The sequence below is a fragment of the Cavia porcellus genome, unplaced genomic scaffold (assembly GCF_034190915.1).
Source record: "Cavia porcellus strain 051 isolate PalLab524CR breed Dunkin Hartley unplaced genomic scaffold, mCavPor4.1 scaffold_3, whole genome shotgun sequence".
NCBI classification, from domain to species: Eukaryota; Metazoa; Chordata; class Mammalia; order Rodentia; family Caviidae; genus Cavia; species Cavia porcellus.
The window spans coordinates 18,058,223-18,085,551 of record NW_026947486.1 but is presented as its reverse complement, the minus strand read 5'-3'; the positions used below and the strand labels follow the sequence as shown (position 1 = coordinate 18,085,551).

The 27,329-nt window shown below is 36.3% G+C and overlaps 1 protein-coding gene across 8 annotated transcripts; it reads right to left on the bottom strand.

Annotated features, from left to right (window-relative positions):
• Nucleotides 1-11,050: 11,050 nt before the first annotated feature.
• Krbox4 (KRAB box domain containing 4) lies at nucleotides 11,051-26,346 on the bottom strand. 8 transcript variants are annotated; one of them, XM_063245765.1, is made up of 7 exons: nucleotides 26,146-26,346; nucleotides 25,311-25,412; nucleotides 23,533-23,567; nucleotides 20,380-20,506; nucleotides 19,989-20,096; nucleotides 13,621-13,664; nucleotides 11,051-11,880 (listed from the first exon to the last, which is right to left on the bottom strand). In XM_063245765.1, the coding sequence occupies exons 3-6, from the start codon at nucleotides 23,545-23,547 to the stop codon at nucleotides 13,621-13,623; spliced, it is 294 nt and encodes a 97-aa protein (XP_063101835.1). In that variant the 5' UTR covers nucleotides 23,548-23,567; nucleotides 25,311-25,412; nucleotides 26,146-26,346; the 3' UTR covers nucleotides 11,051-11,880. The 8 variants fall into 8 exon arrangements, with proteins under 8 accessions (XP_063101835.1, XP_063101836.1, XP_063101837.1 ...); XM_063245766.1 differs by having other exon boundaries at nucleotides 11,051-11,877; XM_063245767.1 differs by having other exon boundaries at nucleotides 20,004-20,096.
• Between the last annotated feature and the right edge of the window lie 983 nt (nucleotides 26,347-27,329).

The following is a 27,329-nucleotide window of genomic DNA, read 5'->3' as shown; positions in this document are numbered from 1 at the left end:
GGCCAGTGAGTTTTCTGCAATAAATGATGTTCTTTAAGATTCCCCTATAGAAGGGTAATGTCATCGGTTGAAAAAGCATCGTACCATACCATGCATATATATATATATATATTTTTTTTTTTTGGTGGACTGTCTTCATCCATTCATCCATATGCAGGCATCTCAGCTGACTTCCTATCTTGGCTATTATGAACTGTGCTGCAATAAACATAGATATGCAGGCATCATTATGGTATGCTGTCTTTAATTCTGTCATGTATATACCAAGGATGTAGCTGAATCATTGGATAGTTTTAATATTAGTTTTTTGAGGAGCCTCCATAGTTCTGCTGATCCATGAATATGGAGTGTCTTTTTATCTTCTAGTGTCTTCTTCTTTCATTGTCCTGTAATTTTCATTGTAGAAATATTTTACCTTCTTGGTTAGGTTGATCCTTAGGTATTTTTGCAACTATTGTGAATATAATTTTTTTTTCTGATTTCTTTCTCAGATGGTTCATTATTTGTGTATAGAAATGCTACTGTTCTTTAATGTTGATTTTTCTATCCTATAAGCAAAGCTTTTTATTAAATACATTTTTACATTGTATTGTACATTGCAGTACATATTGGTTACATTCATTGTGGAGAGTTGGTACATATACACGTCTTAATTTTTTCAAGTCCCCTTGGCCTCCTTTTGCTACTTCTGTTGGTATAAGCTGGCAATTGTTTTTTCTCCATTCTGTAGGTTTTATCTTCATTCTTTTGGTTATTTTCATTTCTGTGCAAAATCTTTTTAATTTGATGTAATTCCATTTGTTGATTCCTAATGTTATTTCTTGTAATAGTGGAGTTCTCTGTTCAGACAGTCCTTGCCTATAACTATGTTTTAAAGAAGTTTACCTTTATTATCTTCAAGTCAATTATTTCTGTTTTAATATTTAGGTCTTTGATCCATTTTGATTTTAGTTTGGTACATTGTGCCAGATATGGGTCTAAAGTCAATCTTCTGCATGTATAAGTCACTTTTTCCAGCACTGTTTGTTAAAGAGGTTATCTGTCCTCCTGCATATGGTTTTGGCCTCTTTGTAAAACGTGAGACAGCTGAATTTGCTAACTCTATTCAGTTTCATTAATCTGTCTTTTTTTGAGCCAGTACGATGCTGTTTTTATCATTGTAGCATCATACTTTTCTGAGTTCCCCTTCTATTTTGCCATGGCTTTTAGCTTTTCTGTGACTTCTTTTTTGATGCCCAGAGCTCTTCTTCTCTTTCTGTCTGAAATATAGTTTCTCTTTTCTCTGTCTCTTCTCACTTGCAGTCAGGTGAAGGATATTTCTCTCCTGCCATCTTATCTAGATATCTTCATTCTAACCTTGCTAATGCTCAACCTGCAGAGAAATTCTTTGAACCAGGTCAATGATAAAAGTTACTCCAACACAAGATAGGCTTTAGTAAGTCAGAACTTGGGAGAAGCTCCATGAATATGCTGAATATGGAAAAGTGTTTATCCAAAAAGCAAATCTTGTTGTACACCAAAGAATTCAGACTAGAGAAAAGCCTTATGAATGAATGCTGTGAATGTGCAAAAAAAAAGCCTTCAGTCAAAAGTCAGCACTTAGAGCCCACAAAGAAATTCATGCAGGTGAGATGCAAGTTCAGTGAATGCAAGAAAGCCCTTATTTCCAGGAATATACTTCAGCAGCATAAGCACCTGCCTGGTGAGTGCAAGGTCCTGAGTTTGATTCCCAATACAAAAAGAAAGCCTTTATCTAAAAGTCAACTCTGATTCAGAAAATTCATTTAGGATACAAACTGTTTGCCTGTGGCGAGTGTGCAAAAGCCTTTAGGAGTTATTGTCACTTTATTAGACAAGAAAGAACATACACACACCAAACAAGTATTTTACAAAGGCATCAAGTCTGTTATAGACAGCATTATATGTGAAAGGACTCAGATGTGGGAAACCTGAGTGCAGTAAATATGAGACAGTATTTGATTTTAAGTCCACCTCCATTAAATAACAGAGAATACACATAAAGGAGAAGCCTTATGAGTGCAGTAAATGTGGGAAATGCTTTAGAGGAAAGTCATATTTCTTTGTCCATCATTGAAATCACACAAGAAAGAAGTGTTATGCATGCCATAAATATGTGAAAGACTAGCCAAAAGTCAACCCTTAAAACTCTCCAGAGAATTCACGTAGTAAAGAAGTCCTATGAACGCCAAAAAATTTTATCCAGAAGTCAATGCTGATTAAACATCAGTGAATTCATATAGGATATAAATCATTTGCATATGGCAAATATAAAGAAGACTTTAAGAGTTCTTGTCACCTTATTAGACATGAAGAAAATACACCAGACAAGCTATTGATAGGGATGTCAAATCTGTTACATCCACTCTTATACATGAAAGGACTCATATAGGTGGGAAACTTGAGTGCACTAAATATGGGGAAATGTTTGATTCTAAGCCTATCCCCATTAAACATCACATAATTCACACAAAAGTGAAGACTTATGAGTGCATAAATGTGATAAAAGTTTTAGGAGAAAGTTACACCTCTCTGTTCACCAGAGAGTTCATACAGGAGAGAAGGCCTATAGATGCATCATATGTGCGAAGACTTTCAGGGGAAAGTCACTCTTTTCTTTCATCATCAAAGTCAAATAGGAGAGAAAACCTATGAATGCAGAAGACATGGGAAAACCTTTTATGTAAAGTCAGTCTTTATTGTACACCAAAGAACCTACACAGTAGAGAAGCCTTAAAAATGTGATAAATGTGGGAAGGCCTTCTATGAGAAGTCATCACTGGTTACACATCTGAGAACTATTATAGGAGAGAGACCCTATGAATGCAGTGACTGTTAAAAAGGATTCAGTAGGAAATCAACTCTCATTAAGCATCAGAAGATTCATATAGGAGAAAACCCCTACAAATGTAGCGAATGTGGTAAAGCCTTCAATGTGAAATCAATTCTCATTGTACATCACATAATTCACATAGAGAAGGACTATGAATGCAGAGACTGCCTTTAGTAAGAAGTTGACTCTCATTAAACTTCAGAGAAGTCATGTAGGAGGTGCAACCTATGAATACTTGAGAGTTGTATAGTTCCTCTTGTACTTATACTTCACGCTATATATTTAAAAATTCATCAGTGGAACTGACCTTATGAATGTCAACAATGTAAGAAAATGTTGGGCACAGTGAATCATGCCTGTAATCGCACTTGTTTAAGAGGCTGAGGTAGGAGAATTACAAATATGAAGCCAGCTTGGGAAACTTAGCAAAACATATCTCAAAATAAAATTTAAAAAGACCTGGGAACATAACTCAGTGGTAGTGTGTCCTTGGGTTCAATCCCCAGTATTACAACAAAAATGAACAAATTATATAAATAAAAAGAATGTCAGAAACTTCCCATGTGTTTTTAAACTATTTAACTTAAAAGGAACAAAAATATGATTCTGGGGGTGTTAAAAAATGGGATCATTTTTTCACTAAGGAGTTTTCATCCATGAGTGAAGTATTGTATATCAAACAATGAAAAAGGGACAAAACTGAGTGTACTATGGCAAGTGAGGCCTAACTAGCACAGCTGTAATTTCATTTAATAAGTAAAAGCCAGATTGGGATGCAGCTCAGTGGTAGAGTGCTTGTCTATTTTGTGTGAGGCTCTCAGTTCAGTCCCTAGTAGTATAAAAAAAGAATGTTAGAGGCAGTCATGCCCTGTATTCTTTATAAAATGTTTTTTGGGAAAGGTATAGAGGGGGCTTGCTCAGTTATGGCATTAAGATAAGTTCACTGTGGAGCAAAGTGTTTCATTTTTTAAAAGAATTATGTAAAACGTAATTACTGTATTCTATGTAAGGCAAACTACTTACTTGCTTTTCTTCCTTAAGAAGGCAATCAGTCATCAGGATCTATGAAGCCAATAACCTTCAAATGGGAGCAATTACACATATTATTTATCAAGACCCTTAATGCACTTACACTAATAAACTTTGATAAACATATACACTATATATATGTACATAAAATTTGATAAACTTTTAGGAATAATGCTTCCAATTTAATAGTCTTTCTTTTCATAAAAATAACATGATACAAGGCAGTAAAGATTTTTTAATTTTCAAAGTGTCTCATAAAAACAGTATTTAAAGCAGTAAAAAGTAAATTTAGTTGAATATCCAGTGACAGGGTTTGATTTTAAAATGGATGTTAGCACTGGGCATGGTAGAAGAACATATGTCTGTAATCCTAGCACTCTGAGAAGCCAAGATAGGAGGATCACAAGTTTGATCTCAACCTGAGCAACTCCATCTCTCTTAAATGAAAATTTGAAACTGGCTGGTGTGAAAACTCAGTGTGAAAACACTGCATTCAGTCACACACACTCATGCACGCACACACACACACACACAGGGTGTTATCAGGCATGGTGGTGTGCTACTTCTGTCCCCACTACTTTGGACACAGAGGCAGAAGGGTCATCTCAATTCAGGGTTTCAAGCCCAGCCTGGGCAACAGTGGGATCCTTTTTGAAAAATAAATAAGTAAAATTGGCATGTCCATAGGTCCAAATAATATGTACCAAATTTTCACTATCCTTAAGGATTTAAGAAAATGGTAAATGATGAAATGAAGCAACAGGTTATGAAACCATATGGTTTACATGTGAAAGAGAAGGACATGCTTATTGATTCTGGGTTGTAGAAATATAGAAATTTTATGTGCAAAATTATATATATATAATATGTAGATATATATGTATGTATATATATCTGTACCTGTTTAGGTGTATATGTGTGTAGGTAGACACAGAGTAAAGAAACAGGAAGAAAATATAACAAATTATTAACTAAATAAACATTGGGTGTGGGTTATTGATGATTTTCAATTTTTAAAAATGTTGTCAGAAACTATCAATAAAATACATTAAAGTAATTTTGTACATGTTTAATGATTCTGTATCCTGCTTTCCCATTTGACTTTGTCTTTAATATATGACACAATTTTGTTCTAAAATAACCTTATTTTTACTTATGTTTTCCATGTGGTTGAGTACACATTTTGCATTTTAAATATGAATATATTATTTTAATAATATTGGGTCTGTTTGAGATTTTTCAGATAAAAGCATCTCCATAGGTTTTTTTTTTACATTATAACTACCAATTCCTGAGATTTAACACATTTTACAGATAAAGAGATACAGTAACTAAATATATGAGACAAAATTTAGACTTCTGAAGAAAGCTGTTTTCACTGTGATAATGGAATTTTTGAGTGCTACTGAATGCTCATGTTCCCTCTCCTGTCTTTGGCCTACTGGCAACAGTCATGGCATATGCACCCCTAATGATCTCAGTCCTATATACTCCCCTCTTTGAGAATGAACAGAACAGAATTCTAGCCAACAGATAATAGGAAAGTTAATGCTTATCCCTCCCATGGCTGTTGTGTTCTATAAAATCATCTTTTTCTTACATTAGTAGTAAGCATATTGAGGAAGTGTCTGTGTCAAGGAGCTACAGCTAGTTTCTGAGGAAGCCTTGAACTGAGACAGAAGATTTGACTGGCAAGTTTTGGAGACCAAAAAACAAAACAAAACAACAACAACAAAAAAAAAAAAAAAACAAAAAAAAACAAAAAAAAAAACATGAAGAGAAATGCTAAGTCTCACAGTGAATGGCATGGTACAGATTTGGAGATGCACTGTGGCCAAGTGTGGAGGTTTTGGCAGAATTATGTGCCAAGGAAATCAAAGTTGGAGGTCACATCCCACCAGTGATGACTGGTCTTGGTAAATACCACAGACTTTCAGTTGGAACATCTGAAGGACTTTACCCAGGAATCGGGGCACAGGGAACACAGGCTGGATCTTACACATATTGGTATCCTATTCGTAGATAACTGAATTAAGGTTATTTGCTCACTTTGCAATTTCCTGACAGAAACTAAAGCCTCTCCAAAACTTGTACAGTTTTTCATGCACATTGGCATTCAATCAAAACTTTCCAGGTATACCCAGTCAGAACCAAGGAAATAATGAACAGTTAGACGCATACCCTCAAATGATTAAAGGACTTAGAGTTCATGAATTTTTAAAATAATTTAATATGATGAAATACATGAGTTACTTTTAAAATAGTTTAAAATTTTTGCAATTTATAAAAGTTATTTTTTTGTTTAATTTTCTAAGGTATCAAACATAATGTCTTAATGGAGTTTCCTTTCTTGCTGCTATTAGAATTCTAGGTACCATAGTTATTAACTTTGAGGGGTAGGACTAGGGTAAGTGCAAAGGGATTGGGCCAATAGCAAGCAAAAGCATTTCCTCTAAGAAAGTTCCCTGGAGATGATGGTACTTTGCTTCAAAATCCTAATTGATTGTACTATCAGAGAGAGATAAAGAGAGAGAGAGAGAGAGAGAGAGAGAGAGAGAGAGAGAGAGAGAGAGAGACAGAGAGAGAGACAGAGACAGAGAGAGACAGAGACACAGAGAGACAGACGAGACAGAGACAGAAAGACAAAGAGAGAGAGAGATTTTGCAAAAACTCCATACATTATTCCTATTGGCCACAGATACTTAAATTATTATATGTTATGCTAAGTCCTTGGTCCAAGATATAGTACATATGACAAATGAATTCTGAAAATTGAGTTTTGTGGGTTATTCCATAAATGGGCTTGAGCAGCAACAAAAACTGTACATAGAGACAGTAGTTTCACAAAAGTACCATAATTCTCTGTTGCACATTCCAAGGCCTTGTTCTAAAGACCTATGAAATGGCATTGTGATAATTCATCTTTTCCCACAAGTGACACCTTTAACAACATAAGACTGGCCATATCATATAATCTTAAGCAACAAGGCTGTTTGCACTAGTCTGGCCTTGCTGCAGTTTTCCTGCTCTAGGCCACACTCAAAGCTAGCAACCTTTCATGTCACCTGGCATACGGGCCAGAGAAGCATTTCTAGGTATGGAATGTTACCTATAGATTCCAGATTAACAGGTACTGTATTTCGTGTTCATATGTGGTTGAGCTTGGGACAGTCTATTGTTATTATCTATGATTTAGCTTGTTTATGAAAGGGCTAGGATAATAAATTAAATATACAGGGGTCACCCCATATTATGGTTTGGATCTAAAATATCCTCTAGATATCCTGTGTTCAGAGGTGGGACCTTTGAAAAGTGATTAAATCATGGAGACACTATACTCACCAGTGGATAAGTCCACTGAGTTCACAGCTGAATATGCTATTAGGAAGTGAGTCACTGTGGGTGCTACCTATGAGGGTATATTCTTGTCCCTGGACACCTCTCCTACTCTTGCTTTGGTTCTCTTCTCTTTCTCCCTCTTATGTCTTCCTTCCTTTCATTCTCACACTCTCTGGTTCTTTTGCTCTGTTTCCAGGCGCCATGAGGTGAGCTTTCCTCTGCCATGTTTCACCCTTGGAGCCTGGCGCCCATGAACTAAAACCTCTCCTTCTTAAAATTGTAGGTGTCAGATATTTTGTGCCAGCAATGGAAAACTGACTAACAATCATTCCCTCATCCTTTAGTTTTTTAATGGTGTCACTAATTTCATCCCTTAGGAGGTGTAATGGTTAAACTTATTTGTCAACTTGATTAGCTTGGGAGCCATCCAGAAGATTAATAAAGCACAGTTCTGGGTGTACCTACATAGGTCATGGAGGGGTGACCTCTCCTCTCTGGCACTTTTAAGAGCATGTGTTGTTTGTACTTTCCCTCTCTGGGATAAATCTATTGTCTTCAAATTCATGAGTCCTATTTCTTATTGTGTCCAATCCGCAGTTAAAACTCAAACATAGCTTTTGACGAGTATGTTTTCTCCATTGTACCATAGTATATTTTATCCAGTTTTAGAGATGCCTAATATTTTGAAGACTTAATCTTTTACTGATTTTATTTCTTTTATTTTTTATTTTAAAGAGGGCAAAACAAACCATAACAAAGCTGGGATGTGAAATCCCATTTGGCCCAGCTATTCCACTTGTAGGCATATTCGCAGAAGAATTGAAAACATCATATTACAGTGATATATGTGCACCCATGTTTATAGCAGCACAATTTGTAATCGCCAGATCTTGGAAAGAACCTAAATGCCCATTAATTGAGAAATGAATATAAAAGAAGTGGTATTTTTATACAATGGAGTACTACTCAGCTATAAAGAAGGATCACAATGGGATATTACTAAGTAAATGGATGCAACTTGAGACCATATTCATTAGTGAAATAAATCAAACTCACACGTGTAAATACCGTATTGTCTCCCTAGTATAAGAAATGATTTTTTCTTTTATATGCACAGTAATCTAGTGTTTACTGCTAACTCCGAAATGAAAATCATTTAAGTATTCTGTATTAGTTTACCTTTGCTGCCAAAATAAATCACCACACATTTAGTATTTTAAGAGAATGCCAATTTATTAACTGATGGGTCTCCAGGTCAGAATCCTAGATGGGCATAGCTATCTTATGTCTCACAAAGGAATAATTAAGGTGTAGGTTAGGCTGGGCTCTTATCTGTTAGCTGCTGGGAAGAATCAGCTTCTAAGCTCATGAAAGTTGTTGGCTGAATTCTGTTGCTGGTGGTTGCAGGACTCAACTACAATATATATGGACGTGGACATCTGCTCATTACTTTCTTACTAGCATTTAAGTCCAAGACAAAATGAGAATGTACTGAGTAACCACATATATCTCTCCTCTCTTCCATAGGGTAACGTCTGAAGGGATGAAGAACCTTATGGAAGAGCACACAAACAGGATTCATGAACCATGGCATGTGAATCTAAGTAATGCTTGTTATATTACTTATCATCTGAGTTTTAAGTAAATGAGCTCCTTATGATTTTGTTTCTTCACCTATTAAATATCAGAATGTGTGGAGTTGGAAGAGATGACACTATCGTTTTCCTCTATACTTAATAATGTTGCCACGAGAATCAGAGAAATTTATCAGTGTAATGCTTTTATAAGATGAAAAGCCTTTACTTAGATAAACAGTATTAAGAGATTATAACCACAGTGCATTTTGAGAACTTGTGACAAGGAAAAAGGGACAAAGAGGAAAAGAAAAAACAAGTAGTCAATAGCAACTACTTCTAGAGTTGGGGGGGGGCGGTGTTGTCATTGTTTTCTGTTTTTGAGACAGGGTCTAACTATGCAGTTTAGGCTGGCCGTTAGCTCATTTTGTAGCCCAGGCTGGTTTTGAGTTTACAATGATACTCCTGCTTCAGCCTCCTGAGTGCTGAGACTACAGGTGTGCACCAGCACACCCAGTTACTTCAAGGAAGTTTTAATTTGCATGTTTGTTTTTATTACCTCTGGGACCATTAATGACTCACTGTAGTGTATATATAATCTGGCAGCTTATATTTTAGGTCACAGGATTTGATTAAGGATAAAGTATAAAAGAAAATATGAAGGTATTTTAATTTTCATTAGAAAATTACTGTACTAAATTTTAAGATTTCTATTCTCAAAGGTGTATGAAATATTCCAACGAGATCAAACAATCACAAGGAAGTAATATGTCAAAGTAGGATAAGCAGTTCAGAATAGAAAGGTGAGTTCACTTAATTGAAAATACATTTGAATAGAAAAATGGGTAGACACAAAAATGAAAAATCTATGCAAAAGGTATTTTAGATAATCCTTATTGTTACATTCCAGAAACTTGAGATTATAATCAAATTTAAAAAACAGTAAATCCAGCCATGCGTGGTGGCACATGCCTATAATTCCAGCACTTGGGAGGCTGAGGCAAGAGGATTGCTGCAGCTTTGAAGCCAGCTTGGGCGAAAAAGTGAATTCAAGGCCAACCTGAACTGCATAATGAAACCCTGTCTCAAAAAGACAAAAAAAAAAAAAAAAAAAAAAAAGGAAACAGAAAAACCAGTAATTCCAACATACATATATATCCATTCTTATTAGGATATATTTTGTCCTTATTAGGATAGCTTTTTTGTATGGATGTATCTACAAAGATACATGTGATGATAAATACATAAACTAAATATAAATGGAATAATCATATATATATATAATTTTACTAACATAAATGTGCCTATATTCCAACCCAGATACTGAAATTATGATGCACACTCCTTATGTTGTAACACATCATAAAGCACAATTTTGTCATCTTTTCTTGAACATTTCTAAAATTCTTATGATCAATGCCAGCATACTATTCTAAATTATGAATGTATCATGAATCCCATACCATGAGATATTCAAATCACTTATAATTCTTATTTCAATGAATACTGTTTTATAGGATCTTTCCTAAAAACCTTGAACCTACTGTCCTATCATAAATTATTTAAGACAGAATGAATTCTGACCAATGCTTTAAGCAAAGCATCCCCAAAGAGTATAACCTTTGTCTATATTTGTACATTTGCTCTGATAGATTAAAATACATATGTAAGATCTACTTCTTGAGTTCCCTTTTGTGGGGGGATTGTTTGCTCATCCTCTCTCAATCTATTTAGGGATTCTCTATTACAGGCTAATACGTTAGGTCGATTTAGCAAGGATAATGGTTTTCCAGTCTTTCTGATATATTTATAGTTTTAGAAGCTTTATAACCTCTTCTCAAAAAATGTTTCTAAAGTAATATTTTTATGTAATAATAAATTCATGATAGTTTCTAGAAAATGTACGCCACATCTGGTATATGATCTTCCTCATATCTAGAAAAACTGGCTCTGCAATTTGAGTCTAAAATGAGTCTCCTAAACATTAGTGCCAATATAAAATGTCATTAAACTTCTTGCCAAAGGCTTTACAAATTTCTACTAATTCATAATTTTGACCCTTCATAAATTCTTTGAACAGTATATTACAACTTCTGAGTGAAAAATTTATCATGTTTATTCCACGTTTTGAATTACATTGAGTTGTCCTAAATTTAATGAAGGATCAGCAACTTTCTGAAGGCTGATTCATGATTTCCAAAATTAATTTGAATGAATATTTGGATGCACAGTATGACAACATACAACTAAGAGACAGTTATCACACTTAAAGGTTTATTCATGGGTTTTACATTTTATCTCCTAAATGATTTCTTTGATTTTTAATGAACAATGTCTTTCCACTGAAGGCTTTGCCACAAGACTTCTCTTTTGTGGGAGTTCTATGCTGCACAATGAGAGTTGATTTCACACTGAAAGAATTTCCACATTCATTACTTCCATAAAGTTTCTCTACTGTATGGATCCTCTAAAGTTTAATGAGTGGTGCCTTCTGGATAAAGATTTCCCCACATTCACTGCATTTATAGGGCATTTCAATTCTAGTATATGAGGGTTGACTTTTGGTAATAAAAAAGCTTTTGCACATTCAGGGTATTTATAAGGCTTCTCTCCAGTGTGAGTTCTTTGATGTACAACAAGGTGTGCTTTATGGATAAAAATTTTCCACATTCATAAGTTTCTCCCCAGCTTGAATATTCTACCTTTTATTAAAGGCTTGCTTGTGGTGGAGAGCTTTTCCTTGTTGATTGATTTCACGTAATTTCTGTGCAGGTTTGGTTTTATCAAGTATAAAACAGAGGCATAATTTCCAATGTGACTTACACCCATTATCTTTCTTACATATCTTTTGTTTTAACTAAGAAAGCTTAAGTTATGCTGAATACCTTCTCCATGAGTAATATTTAGGGAGTCTTTGTCTTATAGAAACCAAGTCTCTGTGCACATACATGATTTTTCTGCATGTTCTGCATTCTTGGCCCCTTTGATCCTTCAGTATTTCCTTGTCTCTGAATGTAGCTCGTCACAGGGGTGGGTTGTCTTGGTTTTCCTCGTAGTTATCTATCCACCCATCAACTTGCCAGACTTCTAGAGAAAAGATATGATGAATCACCAAATTTGAAAGTCTTCCTGTTATAACATTAAGCTCTAAATATCCTGTGGTGAATTCCTATCAACATGACTTAAGCTGATGTGGATGGATCCTCTCCATGTCTCACCACCCCAACTCTTTCCTGACTGCAAATGCAAATAAATGCTAGCCCAAGTTAAAAAAATGTAATATGAAGTCTAACTCAAAATTAATAAATGTATTATGTGACAAAAATGAAGAAGAAATTTAAAGTGAGGAGGTAAACAAAAACTGAATCTTGTATGACTTTGCAGTTGAGATACTAAAGCTCTTAGCATGAATATGGAGTGAATTCCAGACTATAGGGTACAGATGTACAGATAACTGAGCCAACAGTTTAAAGTTGGAAGTCACAAAGACCATCTCTTTTTATAACATAGGAATTAGAAAGATGGCATCCATTAGATTAAAAATGGTAAGAAGAATCAGGAATTACTTAAGAAATCAGAACCCTAGCCTTGTAACTTATGTGGGAGTACAATCCCAATGCACATTTGAAATATAATCCAAATCCCCAAAGTTGATAAATTCATCTAAAAATTAGTCCTGTATTAGTGAAATTAGTGGGTCTCCCTTTCTAAATAGTTCTGCAGTGATGGTTTTATAGCTTACTGTACACAGAATTCTATGGAAAAGAACTCTCACTGAAAGGAGTTCACAGTCAAAATTATAAATTTCAAAAGGAAATGAACCACAATGAGTTGAAAGCTTATGTCCACAGAAAAGTCTATGCATGGATGTTTATAGTAGTTTTACTCATAATGGCCCCAAACTGGAAGCAACTAAGATGCCAGATGTCCTTCCATAGGTGAATGGATAAACAAAGCGGTACATCCATACAATGGAATATTATTTAGCAATAAAAAGAAATGCACTATCAAGCCATGGATAGACATGGAAGAAACTTAAATGTATATTGCTATTTGAAAGAAACCAGTCTAAAAAGGCTATAATCTGTATGATTTGAACTATATGACATTCTAGGAAAAGTAAAATTTTAGAGATAGCAAAAAAGAGCAGTGTTTGCTGGGAGGAAGGGGAGAAAGGATGAAAGGGGAAGTACAAGGAGTTTTTAAGGCAGTGAAATTATTTTGTATGACTATAATAGTGGATTTTTATGCATTTTCTGAAATACATAAAACTAAGCAACATAAAGATTAAACTTTAATGTGAAATATGGACTTTAGGTAATAATAATGTATCAACGTTCACACATAAATTATAACAAATATACTATACTAGTGTAAGATATTATCAGGGAAAATATGGAGAGGGAAAGAGAGGGGCATAAGGAAATACTTTGTACTAGCTGGTCTACCCTACTGTCAATCTAAAACTGTTGTTAAAAAGTCTTATTAATTTAGGGGATTTAGCTCAACAGTATAAGCACATGTCTAGCAAGTGCAGGGTTGTAAGTTCAATTTCTGGTACCAAAAAAAAAAAAAAACCAAAAAAAAAAAATAAACAAAAAAATAAACAAAAGCCAAACTCAGTAAAAAGTCTTATTAATTTAAAAAATGTAAAGGGATAGATATATACCCAGGAAATCCTTGTCAAAAGAAAGCTGGAATAACTACATCCATTTCAGACAATGACTTAAGAACAAGAAAGATTTTTCTGGAACAAAGAATGACATTACAAAATGATAAAATGGTCAATTCTCCAGGAAGATATAACAATCCTAAAAGTGTATGTACCTAATAACAGCACTTCAAAATACATGAGGCAAAAATGGATACATCTGAAAGAGAAACAGACAAATCCACAATTATTGTTGGAGACTTCAACACTCTTTCTCTCAATAATTGATAGAACAAGTAGACAGAAAACCAACAGGAATATAGATAAGGCGAACAGCACTATCAGCCAACTCCATCTAATTGGCATTAATTAAAAAACTGCATCCAACAACAGCAAAGTAAACATTCTTTTCAAGTACATATGAAACATTCACTAAGATAAGCCACATTCTGGATCTTCAACAAATTATAACAAACTTATAAGAAATCATATTATGTACAGTAACAGTATTAAGCCAAAAATCTGTCAGACAAAGACACTTGTAAAACCCCAAATATTTGGAAATTTAAAGATATACTTACTTCTAATCAAGTCTTAAGGGAAATTTTAAAATATTTTGAATAAAATAAAAATATGACAAAATTTTCAGACTGGGAAAACAATGTTTGGGTGGATATTTACAGAACAGAATATATTATAATAGAAATGAAGAAAGATCCAAGGGTACAATATAAAAGTGAGAATGGAAACAAACACAGTTGAAAACAGGACTGTCCTTTGAAGTGTGAATGGTTAAACAAAGTGTTGTACACTATTTGGTGAATTATTGCTCAGTGACTAAAGGAGAAACTACTTGTATATACAACAGGATGAATCTCCAGAGAATTATGCTAAGTGAAAATATCCAAACCCAAAGTTTCATACTGTTTGATCCCATCATATAATATTCTTGAAATGACATTATAGAAATGGAAAACAAATTAGTAGTTGCCAGAATTTAAGGAAAAGTTGAAGTGGGAGGGAGTGGGTATGGCTAGAAAATGACAATAAAAGGGATCCTTGTAGTGATGGAAATGTGTTATGTATATTGACTTTATCAATGTCAATTGCTTTACTGTGATTTTTACTATAGTCTCTTAAGATGTCACCACTCTGGGAAACTGGGTGAAGGGTCTCTATAGCATTTTTGACAAGTGCATGAAAACCTATAATTATATGAAAATAAAAAAGATAAATTTAAAAAATAGTAAAATATTCCAAAGAGAAGAACAACAGGGAAACAAAATAACCAAAAAAAAGCAAGAAAGAAAAGAAAAAGAGAAAAAGGAGTACAAACAGAAAAGAAATACTGATAGACCTACATTCAATATCAATAATTACATAAAATTCAGTAGTCTAAAGGAGAAAAACCACAGTCATATCACTTGAAACAAAAAAAGCATGTGCAACATTCATTCATTACTAAAACTCTCATAAAGCCAGGATTGGAAGGAAACATCCTCAACCTTTTGTTAAAAGGTCATCTATGCAGAAACCTATAAATAAAATTTTCTCAATGGTAAGAAAATGAATGCTTTCATCCTAAGATTAGTATGTTGCCCTCCCTACTCCTTGTCAACATTATATTGAAGATCCTAGGAAGTATAAGAAAGCAAGAAAAAGAGACAAGGGCATTCAGATTAGAAAGAAACTATTTGTATTCATAACTACTTGATTATTTATGTAGAAATTTACAAGCCCTTTGTAAAAGAGCTACTAGTACTAATATATGAGTTATGAAAGGTCCCAGGATACAAAAGTAATATAAAAAATCAATTGCATGTCCAAAAACTTGAATTAAGCAAAGTAAAACTGAAATATAAAATAAATATATATGGTATACACACAATTAAATTACCTTATAAGAACATAAAAAATAGAGATACATTAAAATATTAAAAGATTTGTCCATTCAACCCTGCAAAATATTACTGATATAAAATTTAAAAGACCTAAGTAAGTGGAGAGATGTACCAAATTTATGAGTTAGAAGACTCAATATTGTCAGCATATAAATGATCCACAAATTCAATGCAATCTCAAACAAAATCCTTTACAGGTTTTGTGCAAAGGTTGGAAAGCTATTTCTAAAATTTATAAGAAATACTAAGGACATAACATAGCCAAACATTATCAAAAGAAAAACAAAGTTAGAGGAATTAATAAATTTAAGCACTTAATAAAAGGGCCATCATAATTAAGACAATGCGGTACTGGCACACAGGTCGACATGTGTTTAAATAATAATCAAAATGGACTCCAAAGTAAATTAACAACAGTCTTTTCCAAAATGTTAGTGGCACAATTGGAAATGCATATACAAAAATAATATAAAGGAATACCGATCCTTACCTCACATCAAACACAAAAATAACTCATTATTAGTCATAGACTTAAGTTTATAAGAACTAAAAACATAGATCTCCTGGAAGAAAATGTGATGTTTTCGTTATCCTGGTTAGAGATTTGCTACATAGGACACAAAACGTGTAAGCATAAAAGTAAAACTTGATAAATTGAATTTTATCAAAAATAAAAATATGGTTTCCGAATTTTAAAACAAGCCATAGCCCAGAAATAGTTGGAAAACATACAGCTGCTGAGGACTTATATTGAGAATACATGAAAACTCTCACAATTGAATAACAAAGATCACAAGACATAATTAACCACAGAAGATATACAGATGGCAAATTAGCACATGACAACATGCTCAACATCACTAATTATTACAGATCTGTAAATCTGAATCACAATGCAATTCTCCTATGCCCGTACTATAAAGGTATTTTGTTGAAATAGAGAAAACAAAATAGTACGGACACACTGGAAAACAGTTTGGCAATGTCTTAGAAAGTTAAACATATGCTTACCATTTTACCAAGCAATCCCAGGCTAGATATTTACCCAAAATACATGAAAACACAGGTCCATACAAATACAATACCTGTTCAAGCTTCATTCAAAATAACCAAAACCAGGAACAATTCAAATGTGCTTTAACTGGTCCATTGATAAACAAACTGGAACACTACTCAGATAAACAAGGAACAAAGTGCTGCTACATGCCACAACATGGATGAACCTAAAAAGCATTAAAGGTAAGTGAAAGAAGTCATTTATGACTCATTTATTTGCCTCTTAAGAAAAACCTAAACTAAAAGGAAAAGAAATGATGCCTGGGATGGAGAGAGATATAAAAAGGAAGAGGTTTGGAGAGGGATGAAAATGTTCAATTATTTTGATTGTGGTAGTGGTTACATGAACCTAGCAAAGGTGAACTTCATGGTATGTTCATTAGACCTCAATAAATCTCATTTTAAAAAGACAACACAGTAACATCAGCATATATATGATAAACGAAAATACACATAGGGAATTATGAACAATATAAGCACACATATAACCAAAGAATGCATGGTGCCAAAATACCTCTCACGTGCTACTAATAAACAAAATACTAACAAACACTGAAGTCTTTAATGATATACCTATGGAGGTATTAGGGGTGGTGAGTACTGATCTTTGCAAATTACTTTAAAGTTCCCTGTAAAAAAATTAAAGTGAATTGATAGAATGACAGGAATTGGTAGATAAGATATATAAGAGATAAATACAGTGAAATGTTCATTGTTGAATCTAGGTGGAGGTATTATATGAATCTTCAATCTGTAACTTTTAAAATTTGTTCTCTATAAAACTTTTCCTAATAAAACATTCAAGAAAAAAGCTAGGTAAATAATTGCAACATAAATCCAAACTAAAGAGAAAATGAAAGGAGAAATAAACAAACAAAAGAGAAACAGAAATTAATAAGGCAAAAGTTCTTTCCATAGAAAAGTCAACACATTTGGAACAAGTTTGTTTGCACTACTACATAAAATTGGGCAGTCCTTATTACTACAGTAAGGCTATTCATGAGATGAATGGACCCTAGAAGACTTTTATTGTCTCAGAATGACCAGAGAAAGCTAGAGTGCAACCACAGATGAGAAAAATCACAGTCCATGAAAGAGATTTAATTATGGAACAATAGGGCAGAAATTAAAGTTGCTTTCTGGTTCTACTCCAGAAGTTCAGAGTGTTGTCTAGGAAAGCATCCTCATGCTCCTGTCTTCTCATGGTGCTGGATGATGGTCTTGAAGTGTCTCCCATTTCTTTGGAATTCCTCTCTGCAGATATTTCAAGCAGACTATCTTAATTTGGCATGGGCATGATACTTTGTAGAATGTTACTTGAAATACACATAACCTGGCCCCTACCAGGCTTTTTGAAGCAATTTCTAGACAGTAGGGTCCACTCATGAGTATTCTGAGAGTTCCACAGGTAATACATCTCCTGGTTAATAATCACATTTTTTTTTTTAAAAAAACTTCCATATGCATACCAGAAACAGACACCTTCCTGACAGCTTTATTTATGCCAGGTACCCTTTTAGGTGTTTTACATACAAAAAATCATTAACTTCCAATAATTACAAACTTTTATGTTTAGCTTCATTCTATAACAGGTGAAGAGAAGCAAAGTAATGTGTTCACATGACAGCTAGTGAGAGAAGTGGCCAAAATTTGAACACACGCTGTGTGGTTTCACGGACCACGCTCTTAGTCACTTGTAAGTAGATGCATAACAAACCTCCTTCAGCTGTCCAAGCCCAAAACAATCAATGTAGCATTTATCGAATGTCTTCTACTAGCCCCATAGTGGGGTAAATTAGAACAAGACACACTCTGATCGCTAAGGATGATCGCACAGAATGAATAAATAGAGGCTATATTAAAGTTGAAACATAATCAATAAAGGAAATAAAAAGAATTTAACAAATATGAAGAGTTGAAGAGCAGACAGTCAAAAAGTGAGCCAAACCTCTATTTTTCATATAGTGTAGATAAAACTGAAAATTCAAGAAATGGAGGTATAAAGGCATTTTCTAGGCCCATGGAGGTACTCACCAGACCTGAAAATACTGTAGAAAATTTAAGAAGAGGCTGCCCTTGGAAGGTGTGGCTGGGAATGCCTCTTGGATAAATTTTCATCCCATACTGTTCTGCACTCTGGAGCTGAACATGTATATACCTGTATTTTAATAGAATGCAGCTTTGAAAGTAAGGGCATTGGGACTCAGAAGAGTAGCCTTTGTCTGAGTATATTTTTCATATCTTTATGGATACCAGTGGAATGAGAACCACATGCATAATCATTATAATTCCAGGTATCACCAGATATAAGAAAGTGTGACATCAGCACATCAGAAATCACAGGCATCTCTATCAGCATCAAATATGGGACTTCATTGAGCCAGAAGGTGGACATTAAAGTGGAAGAAAACATAACCAGGAGAAGCTGCAGAGCACTGAGTCCCACAGGACAACCCAAGAGGCTCTAGACAGTGGATGCATTTGCCAAGTATCACTGGGCTCTGGAGGAGTCACCTGTATGTCTGTAGGGCCACAGCTGAAGACAACTCATGCTCTGAGATGTACATTTAATAAGCAATGCTTCTCAGCTTTCTTCAGGCTAGGGGTTACCTGGGAGCTTGTTGAAACGCAGATTCTAGCTCAGTAATTCTATGCTTCCACATAAGAGTCTACATCCAATGCCCAGGTTGCTGGTCCTTTAGGCCACACCCTAAAGAGCAAAACCATTTCAACAGGCTTCTCTGGGATGGGCCCATGGAGAGGGTACCAGGAATGGGAGAGAAAGAGGAGATCAATTATGGAGTTTATAGTTCTCCATAGCCACCCCAGAGCAAAAAAAAAAAAAAAAAAAAAAAAAAAAAAAAACAAGGAAGAAAGCAGAACTCTCCAGGACTGAAACAGATCACTGAAATATTTTACCTGGGGGTAACAGCCCCTTAAGTTTACTTCTAAATAAATAAATAAATAGGAGATAATACAGAAAACAAAAATTGAGTGGGAAGGAAGCACCAATAAGAAGAGGAATATGATAACAAGCAGTATCAAGTCAGATTTGCAAGAATCTGAGTAGAAAGAAAAAGAGAAAACAGAAACTGTATAAAAGTTTATAGTGTTTGGCCTCTAAGAGAGAGTAGAAGAAAACATGGTGTACACCCAGCCTGGCCGAGTTAAAGGTTCCTAACAAAGCTTCCTTGTCCAAAGTGACTGCAATAAATCAGACAAGATAATTTCCCCAAGGTTGAAAATGACTCCCAAATTCACACTGAGAGAACACCAACACCCAAGAAAGGAAGAAATCCCTCAAAGATCCAAGAATGGAGGGGAAAGGAATGAGGGAAGACTTGGCATGTGTCACTAGCAAATCAAAGTTAGAGATGGGATCTCACAACAAAGCTACTCTGGATGCCAGGAGAAGAACATAGATTGGAAAAGGCTGGCAGGTGGTGGCCTCATTTAGATATGACAACGGTTTGTTCACTGAGCCAGAGTCATTTCCACATGTCTTGGGGCCAAGAAAAGCTCCTGTGATCATCTCAGGGCCCAGGTCTTCACTAACAATCAGGTTCTGCTTCCTTGGCCCAACTCACCTGGCACGTGCTCACCTGGACAGCTCTTCATCTGGGTTCCTCTTTCTGCCCCCCAGGCCTCTTTTCGTCTCAAGCTGAAGACTGCATCTGATTGGGCAACTAGATACCCTGCCAGGGGAAATGACAGAGTCCTTTGTTATTAGGCTGGAGGCTCTCCAGACAGGCCTACCCCCACAGGCTAAAGATGGGACAGCCACAGTGACTGCCTCATGTACACAGCCATGCACCTAGAAGGTGACAGCACAAATATCCTGTCCAGCTTCCAAACAGACCAGGACAGTGAACCTTCCATACAAACTCACTGAGGTGTCAACACCCCTGTACTTGAAGCAGGTACTAAGGGAGACACAAGTGGGGGCATTCTACGTCACTCCGTGCAGCAGTCCCTCACCCACAGACACCAGGTGGCTGTAGTTCTCAAGCATGACATCCCTGTAGAGGTTCTTCTGAGCAGAGTCCAGCTGCTGCCACTCCTCCAGGGTGAAGTCCACAAACACATCCCTGAAGCTCAGTGATTCCTGTAATAGCACATTGCTCTTCAGCACAAAGAGATCATCGTAGGGGACCGGGACACGATATTTCATGCACACTGAGCGCTTATTCTGTGCTGTTCTGAGTCTTTTATGCATGCTAAAGAGTTAGATTCTTACCACCACCCTAGGACAAACTTGATAGACAAGGAATGTGAGATCTACAGAGTGTACTGTAACTATCCCATGTCACACAGCTTCAAAATAGGCATTAAAATCCAGGTGATCTGGCCTTATTAGCCACTTTTTAAAAAAGTACACACTTCAATAATGTGTCTTTCACTAGACACAATTTATTATAGTAATTTCCCAGTTATCTACAGGGGATATGTTCAAGAACTCTAGTATATGCCTGAATCCATGGATAGTGGAATAATATAGCAATTATACAACACAATAAAATGAGGTGAACGATACAGGCATTGTGATGCAATGTTAGACTATTACATAGAGGTTACATGAATACAAAGACTGACACTTTGGCAGTTAATCTGACAAATCAGAGAGCTACTAAGTGACTGAGTGTGTAGTTCCCCATTATCTGCAGGAAACATATTCAAGCCTCCCAGTAGATGTCTGAATCCATGGACAGTTCTGAACCCCTTTATATCCTAAATTTATGAATACATATCAACAGTGAAGTTTAATTTATAATATAGGCACCTTAAGATAGTAACAACAGGGCTAGGGATTTAGCTCAGTAGTAGAAGCACCTGCCTGAAAAGCGCAAGGTTGTGAGTTTGATACCTGGTACTAAAAAAATCATTAATAAATAAAAGTAAAAAATAATAAAATCATAACAACAATAATAAAATAGAACAACTATAATATACTGCAAGAAAATACATGTAAATGTACTCTCTTTCAGAATATCTTGTACTGCTTGCTCTTGTGATGATATGGAATGATACAGTGCCTACATAATGAAATAAAATGAGGTGAATAATACAAGTATTGTGATGTAATATTAGATGACTACATAAAGGTTACATGAACATAAAGACTATGATATTTTGATAGTTGATCTGATAAATCAGCAAGCTACTAAGTGACCGACATGTGGGTAATATATACCTTGTGGATATATACAGCATACAGGGATAACTGGTATCCAGGCATGAGGAGGCACGACTGCAAGATTTCATTGCATTACTCAAAATGGTAAGTTAAAATATGTTCATTTCTGGTATTTTCCACTTAATGTTTTCAGACCACAGTTTAAAGTGGGTAAGTAAAACCACGAAAAACAATGCTGCAGTGTGATCAGGGGCACTACTGAATACAGAACATTTAAATAACTAAAATTATTTGAAACTTCATACAAGAAATGGATAGTGTCAGCAATATATTACTACTGAAACCAAAATGTTTATATGAAAAATGACATTGACAGTTTGATAAGGGATTGTGTTTTCTGATCTTTATTATTTTCTTCTATTCCTTTTTGGTTTCATTCTGTCTTTCATTTTTAATTAAAAAAATAGAAAACCAAACCCCCTCCAAAAAAAGAAATGGACAGTGTGAGCAATATCTTGCTACTGAAATCCATTCATTCAACACATGTTTACTGAATAGAGACCAAAGTATTAAGTTTTGTGGATATAAAGATTAATAAGAAATTGCCAAGTATTTTGGCACTTGGCAGGCTGAGGCAGGAGGATCACCATGAGTTCAAGGCATCTTAAACTATTAAGCAAGAGACTGTCTCAAAAAAGCTGAAAAAATTAATAAGAAATACAGCTCCTAACACAAAAAGTTTCAGTCTAGTAAAAGGAAAACAAAATCACTTATAAAATCATATATCAGATGAAAGATAAGAAAAAAAGACTCATGTAACTAGACAGATATATAAGCCTTCATGATCTCTGAAAGAATGTATGAAAAACTAAAGGAGGAAAAGACATGGGAGCAGGTTGAGAATTATTTTTCTCCATTGTTGAACAAAGCTTTTGTTAAAAGTTTTTATAATGAGTAAAAATTGCTGCAGCACAGACTCAATTTGGTTTATTATTCTCTATTCAGAACATGGTTTTAGAATTTTGACATATCTCTATTCTTTAGTAAAAGTCATCTATAATTTTCTCTTTTGTAATACTTTTATCACACTTAGAATGAATTAGATTCCTTTTCATCTTTCATTAGCCTAAAAACATTGAACATAGAAATTATCTGGTCTTAAAAATTTTGTAAAAGTAGTAATTAGTATAGGCATAGAGCCAACTTGAAGTGTGAATACCTTTGACTCAAAAATCCAAATTCTAGGTATACCCTCCATAAACAGCTGTACCATAGAACAGATATGCAGAAAATTGTTCATGTGATACTGTTTATACCACTAAAAGAAAATTCAAAATGTACATATTCATCAATAGACAAATAACTGATATATCCACAAGAAGCTGGAATTAAACTAATCTTTACATAGTGACAAAGAATACCATTATGAATATAATCAATCAGGTGGTAAAAATGGATATGCCAGATGAAGGCATACACACACACACACACACACACACACACACGCACACACACACACACACACACACACACACATAAAATGCAGCTACATGATTATTAACAACCAATGTATTAACAATGAGTATCTCTGAGGAAGACTATGGTTACCAGGGTAAAAAGAAATAGACAACTTTTGCTACTATTTTTGTGTATGCACATTAAAATACTAAGCACAGCTTAATCATTATTTTAACTGTAGGAATAAGCAAAGTGAGTCTGAAAGTGATAAAAGGCAAATTGCAGAATAAGAATACATATATTTAAAAATACATTTAAGGAAAAAAAAGAAAAGGTCCTTTTCACTCCAAAAAAGGAGTGAAAAATTGTCTATACTTGTCTCTCCCCATCCCTGTCCATCTGTCTGTCTCTCCTAAGTCAACTGGTTGAAAAGAAAATAGAAAGAATAAAGGGAATAACTGGTTTACAGAACTTTGCTATACATATTTCCAAAAGTTGCTCAAATTGAAAGACAAAGTTGGGGTAAATTAGGAACTCACCGGGGACACTGCCATCCTGTTATGCTGGATGAGGTCTACAAAGAAGAATTAGGAAGGTTAAGATCAGTGAGTATAGCCATGAGAAAAACATTACCAGTCTTATAATAGTCATCCTTGCACCTTGGGGAGGAAACGTGCCCTGGTAGCCCAGCCAGTTCCCTTGGCACTCTGACACTTCAGTGCTTTTGACACATGGGATTTGGTTTCCCCTACTGAACAAATATACAACTTTTGTATTTAAACAAATCTCTATTTCTAGAATTCAATTCCTAGAAATTTGTCATGAACTTAAGTTCAGTGTGGTCAATCCCACCATTCAAAAATTTGAAAGCAACTAATTCCTGCAAAGGGACTGCTAAAAAAATAATGACATACAAAATTGGGCATGCTCCATAGTTTTAAAAATGGTGTGGAAATTTTAGTGTATAACATCTTTAAAAGCAAGTTTTAAAACGTGAGGGCAGTGGGGTTGGGGATTTAGCTCAGCGGCATAAGTGCCTGCTTGGCAAGCAGGCAGTCGTGAGTTCGATCCCTGGTACTGATAAAAAAGGAAAAAAAATAAAAGAAAAAGTGAGGGCAGTGTGTTTCCATTTATCTTAAGCACAATGTACACATCTGAAGTCAAAAAGAACATTAAAATGTTGACATCCATTAGCTTTGAATGTTGATTTCAATTTATTTTTTATTTTTATTATCTCATTTTTGGTAATGGATATTAATTACCTGCAAAATAAAACTGTAAATTGATAAAAATTCATGTATTATCATACTGAGTTGAGGTTAAAAAAAAAAGACCCTCAGCAAATTGTTGATGAGAAGGATCTCTTGATGTGGTTCAGGGTAAGGAGACTAAGCAGGGCTGAGGGAAAGGTGAGTTGGGGGCAGGTGAGTCACAGCCCAGCACTGTCAGTTTTATGTGGAGCTGGAAACCACTGTACTTGGTTTCCACTCCTTATTGGGCTTCTTATTACCTTGTCCCTGAGTCATCATTGCTTCTTTTTCTACTGTTTGCTTTGCTTGTCACACTCTTACTTGTTCAGTGGTTATAAAAACAAAGTTTCAGCAAGAAGGTTCAGCAGAAGAACCATTTAAACCATAGCAATGACCACAGGAGCATCAGGACAACAGAAATTGGTTCTATGGAGCTTAACAAAGCACATTCTCAGGCCCAGTTGTAGACAGCATCAAAAGGAGGGAACAGCTAGATGACAGCAAACCTTGGGATTACTCTGTAATTCCAAAGTCTAAGACTGTAAAATATGACTTTCTGCAATTTGATCAGGATAGAGGGAGATCCAGCATGTGCTCTGGAGACACATGTAATGTTGATGCAAAGGACTAACTGAAATCCAGAAAGACCACTGGCAAGAGAAGGGAGTATGATCCGGTGCACTAACATGGATTGGGAGAGGAGAGAGTGCTCTGAGGCTGGATGTGGCCCTTCCTGCCACTGTGGGATGCAGCTGGGCCATCTGTGTCTCCATCCACCTGACACTTTCACCTCTCTGTCCTAACACAGGAATCAAACGGCCCACTGGCACATAGTCCTTTCAGGTGCCTACAATTCAGCTTGTTCTGTCTCTCAGCGAACAGGAGGGACTGCTATCCTGTGAGATTTCTGTTTCTGCCCCGAGGATCTGGGCTGTGGGATAAGCCTCCTCCCATATGCCTCAGAGAAGCTCTCTTGTTCCCAGAGTCAAAGGACTGAAAGGCAAGTTTGGCTCACCTCTGGCCATTGTTGCAGCAACAGATCTCTGCATTCCACCCAGAGAACTCACCTCTGTGGCCACAGCCTGGGGGCTTCTGAAGATAACAGAGCAAACTGGGGTGGAGGTATGCTGGAATCTGGTTGAACAGTGATCTCAGGTATGCACTTTACCCTGGTAACACCAAAAACCACAGAAGTCTCCATTAGCAACCCTTGAGGGGCAAAGCTGAGTAACCCCTAAAAGGTTTTATTCAACAAAATGTACTGCGCCTCATTTTAGTTTCAAGAGTTTTTACTCGGCTAACACCACGAGTTTAACCCTGCAGTATTAGGAGTGCTGGTCTAGAACAAAACAACAGACTGTTGTGCCGCTTATACCCATTTAAGACACAACTGAGTGCCTTCTACGTGCCTACAATTGGAAAATACATCAGTGAACAAAATATCGATTTCTCTGCTCCTTCAGAGATTACAACCTAACGAGGAGGAATCAGGCAAGAAACAAAAGAACATGGTAAATAACAGAGTACATTATAAAAGAATAAGTGCCACGCGGAAAAAAAATGATCTGTCGGATTTGTTACCTACGTAATCTGGGACAGCTGTCAACCACTCTGTTCTTTCCTTTCTGTCTGCAGTGAAGCTAAACGCAGCACTACCGCAACAGACTTCCCTGAAGATAACCGGGAAACACCTACCTCAGCGCCTGGCCTCTACCTCACACCAGACAAGCAGTCGCTTAAAACTCTATACCTCAACCGGTTTACCACTGCCAGATCCGCGAGCTTTGACCTGAGCACTCACTCCATGGCCCCTGTCACTCGAACCGACAGGAGCACCCACCCACGACTTCTTGGCCGGGCCAGCCCTCCCCACAAAACCCGCCACACCACCCTTTCTCTTACTTCTCTGTCAATTCCCGAAAGATCAACAGCAGGTAACAGCAACCTATGCTATCAGGGTCCGGCCTCCCCGGTCTTTAAAGCACATCCGCTTCCCATCACCCCTAGGTACTGGACGGACCGAGTGGCGCCTGCGCAGCAGCGGTGGAGAGGGACGTACCATTACCAGTAGGCAATGCGAGTTCTAACAAGGGTTCTGGCTTTTACAGTATTGCACTGAGGTAAAAAGGAGCCATAAGAGTGTACACAGTTTTCCGAGGAGAGTCGTACTAAAGGCCAAGGAGAGTGACACTAAGGTGACCAGAGAAAAACTAGCGCCCTATAGCTCCCATCTGGCCTGCATGCCCAAGCTCCCAAACTGAAACCCCCTGTCCCAACTGTGGTCCGTCTCCCAAGCCACGCCCCCGGCCCTTAAGCTTCAGAGGATTAGAAAAGGGGAGTTTTACCTCATCTACTTCAACCCGGGAGTCAGGGAGGAGCCTTTTAGGGACCTTTTAGGCAGGGACGGGGTGGGGCCTGATTCAGCCTCTGAGTCCAGAGACCAAGGGTTCAGGCCTGGGCAGGAAGACACGTGGGGGAGTAGCTTTGGAGCTGAGCTACAGGACTAGGATCTTCCTCAAAAGAGGGAAGAATCCCTGGTGCCTGATTCTCTTCCAGTAGGTGGAGGGGCCCTGGCACAAATCGGGTTTCTAGCCTTGTAAAAAATGCATTGGAAAGTAGCAGAGAGCTGTTGTCCTGAGGCTGCCAGCAAGTGGTAATGTGGCCTTGAGGGAAGTTTTCTATTGTATGTCAGTCTGGAAGAAAGTAGCTAAGTGTGTCCTCTGTGCTTGCTGTGCCTCCTTGGTGACAAGAAGGTCTCCTTGGGTCAGGAATAGGAAAGTCAGCACAGGTACATAGCGGTACTCTCTGTACCACCTGGAGCATGTGTCAAGCACTTTTCACAGGTGCATATGTGAAAGATGATTGTGGAATCTATTAGACATTTAATTTCTGTTAGAGTATTCTGGCGCAATAGAGAAGCAAAAAGTACAAAGCAAACAGGGCTATTGAGTTGAGAAATTGGAAAGAAGCACACAACCCATGCCTTGGGATGTCTCCTTCGACTGGATACAGAGATGCAGAGGGTTATATCATCCCTGATTGGAAGTGGTGCATGGGGCTGGCATCAATGACCTATGAGGAACCTA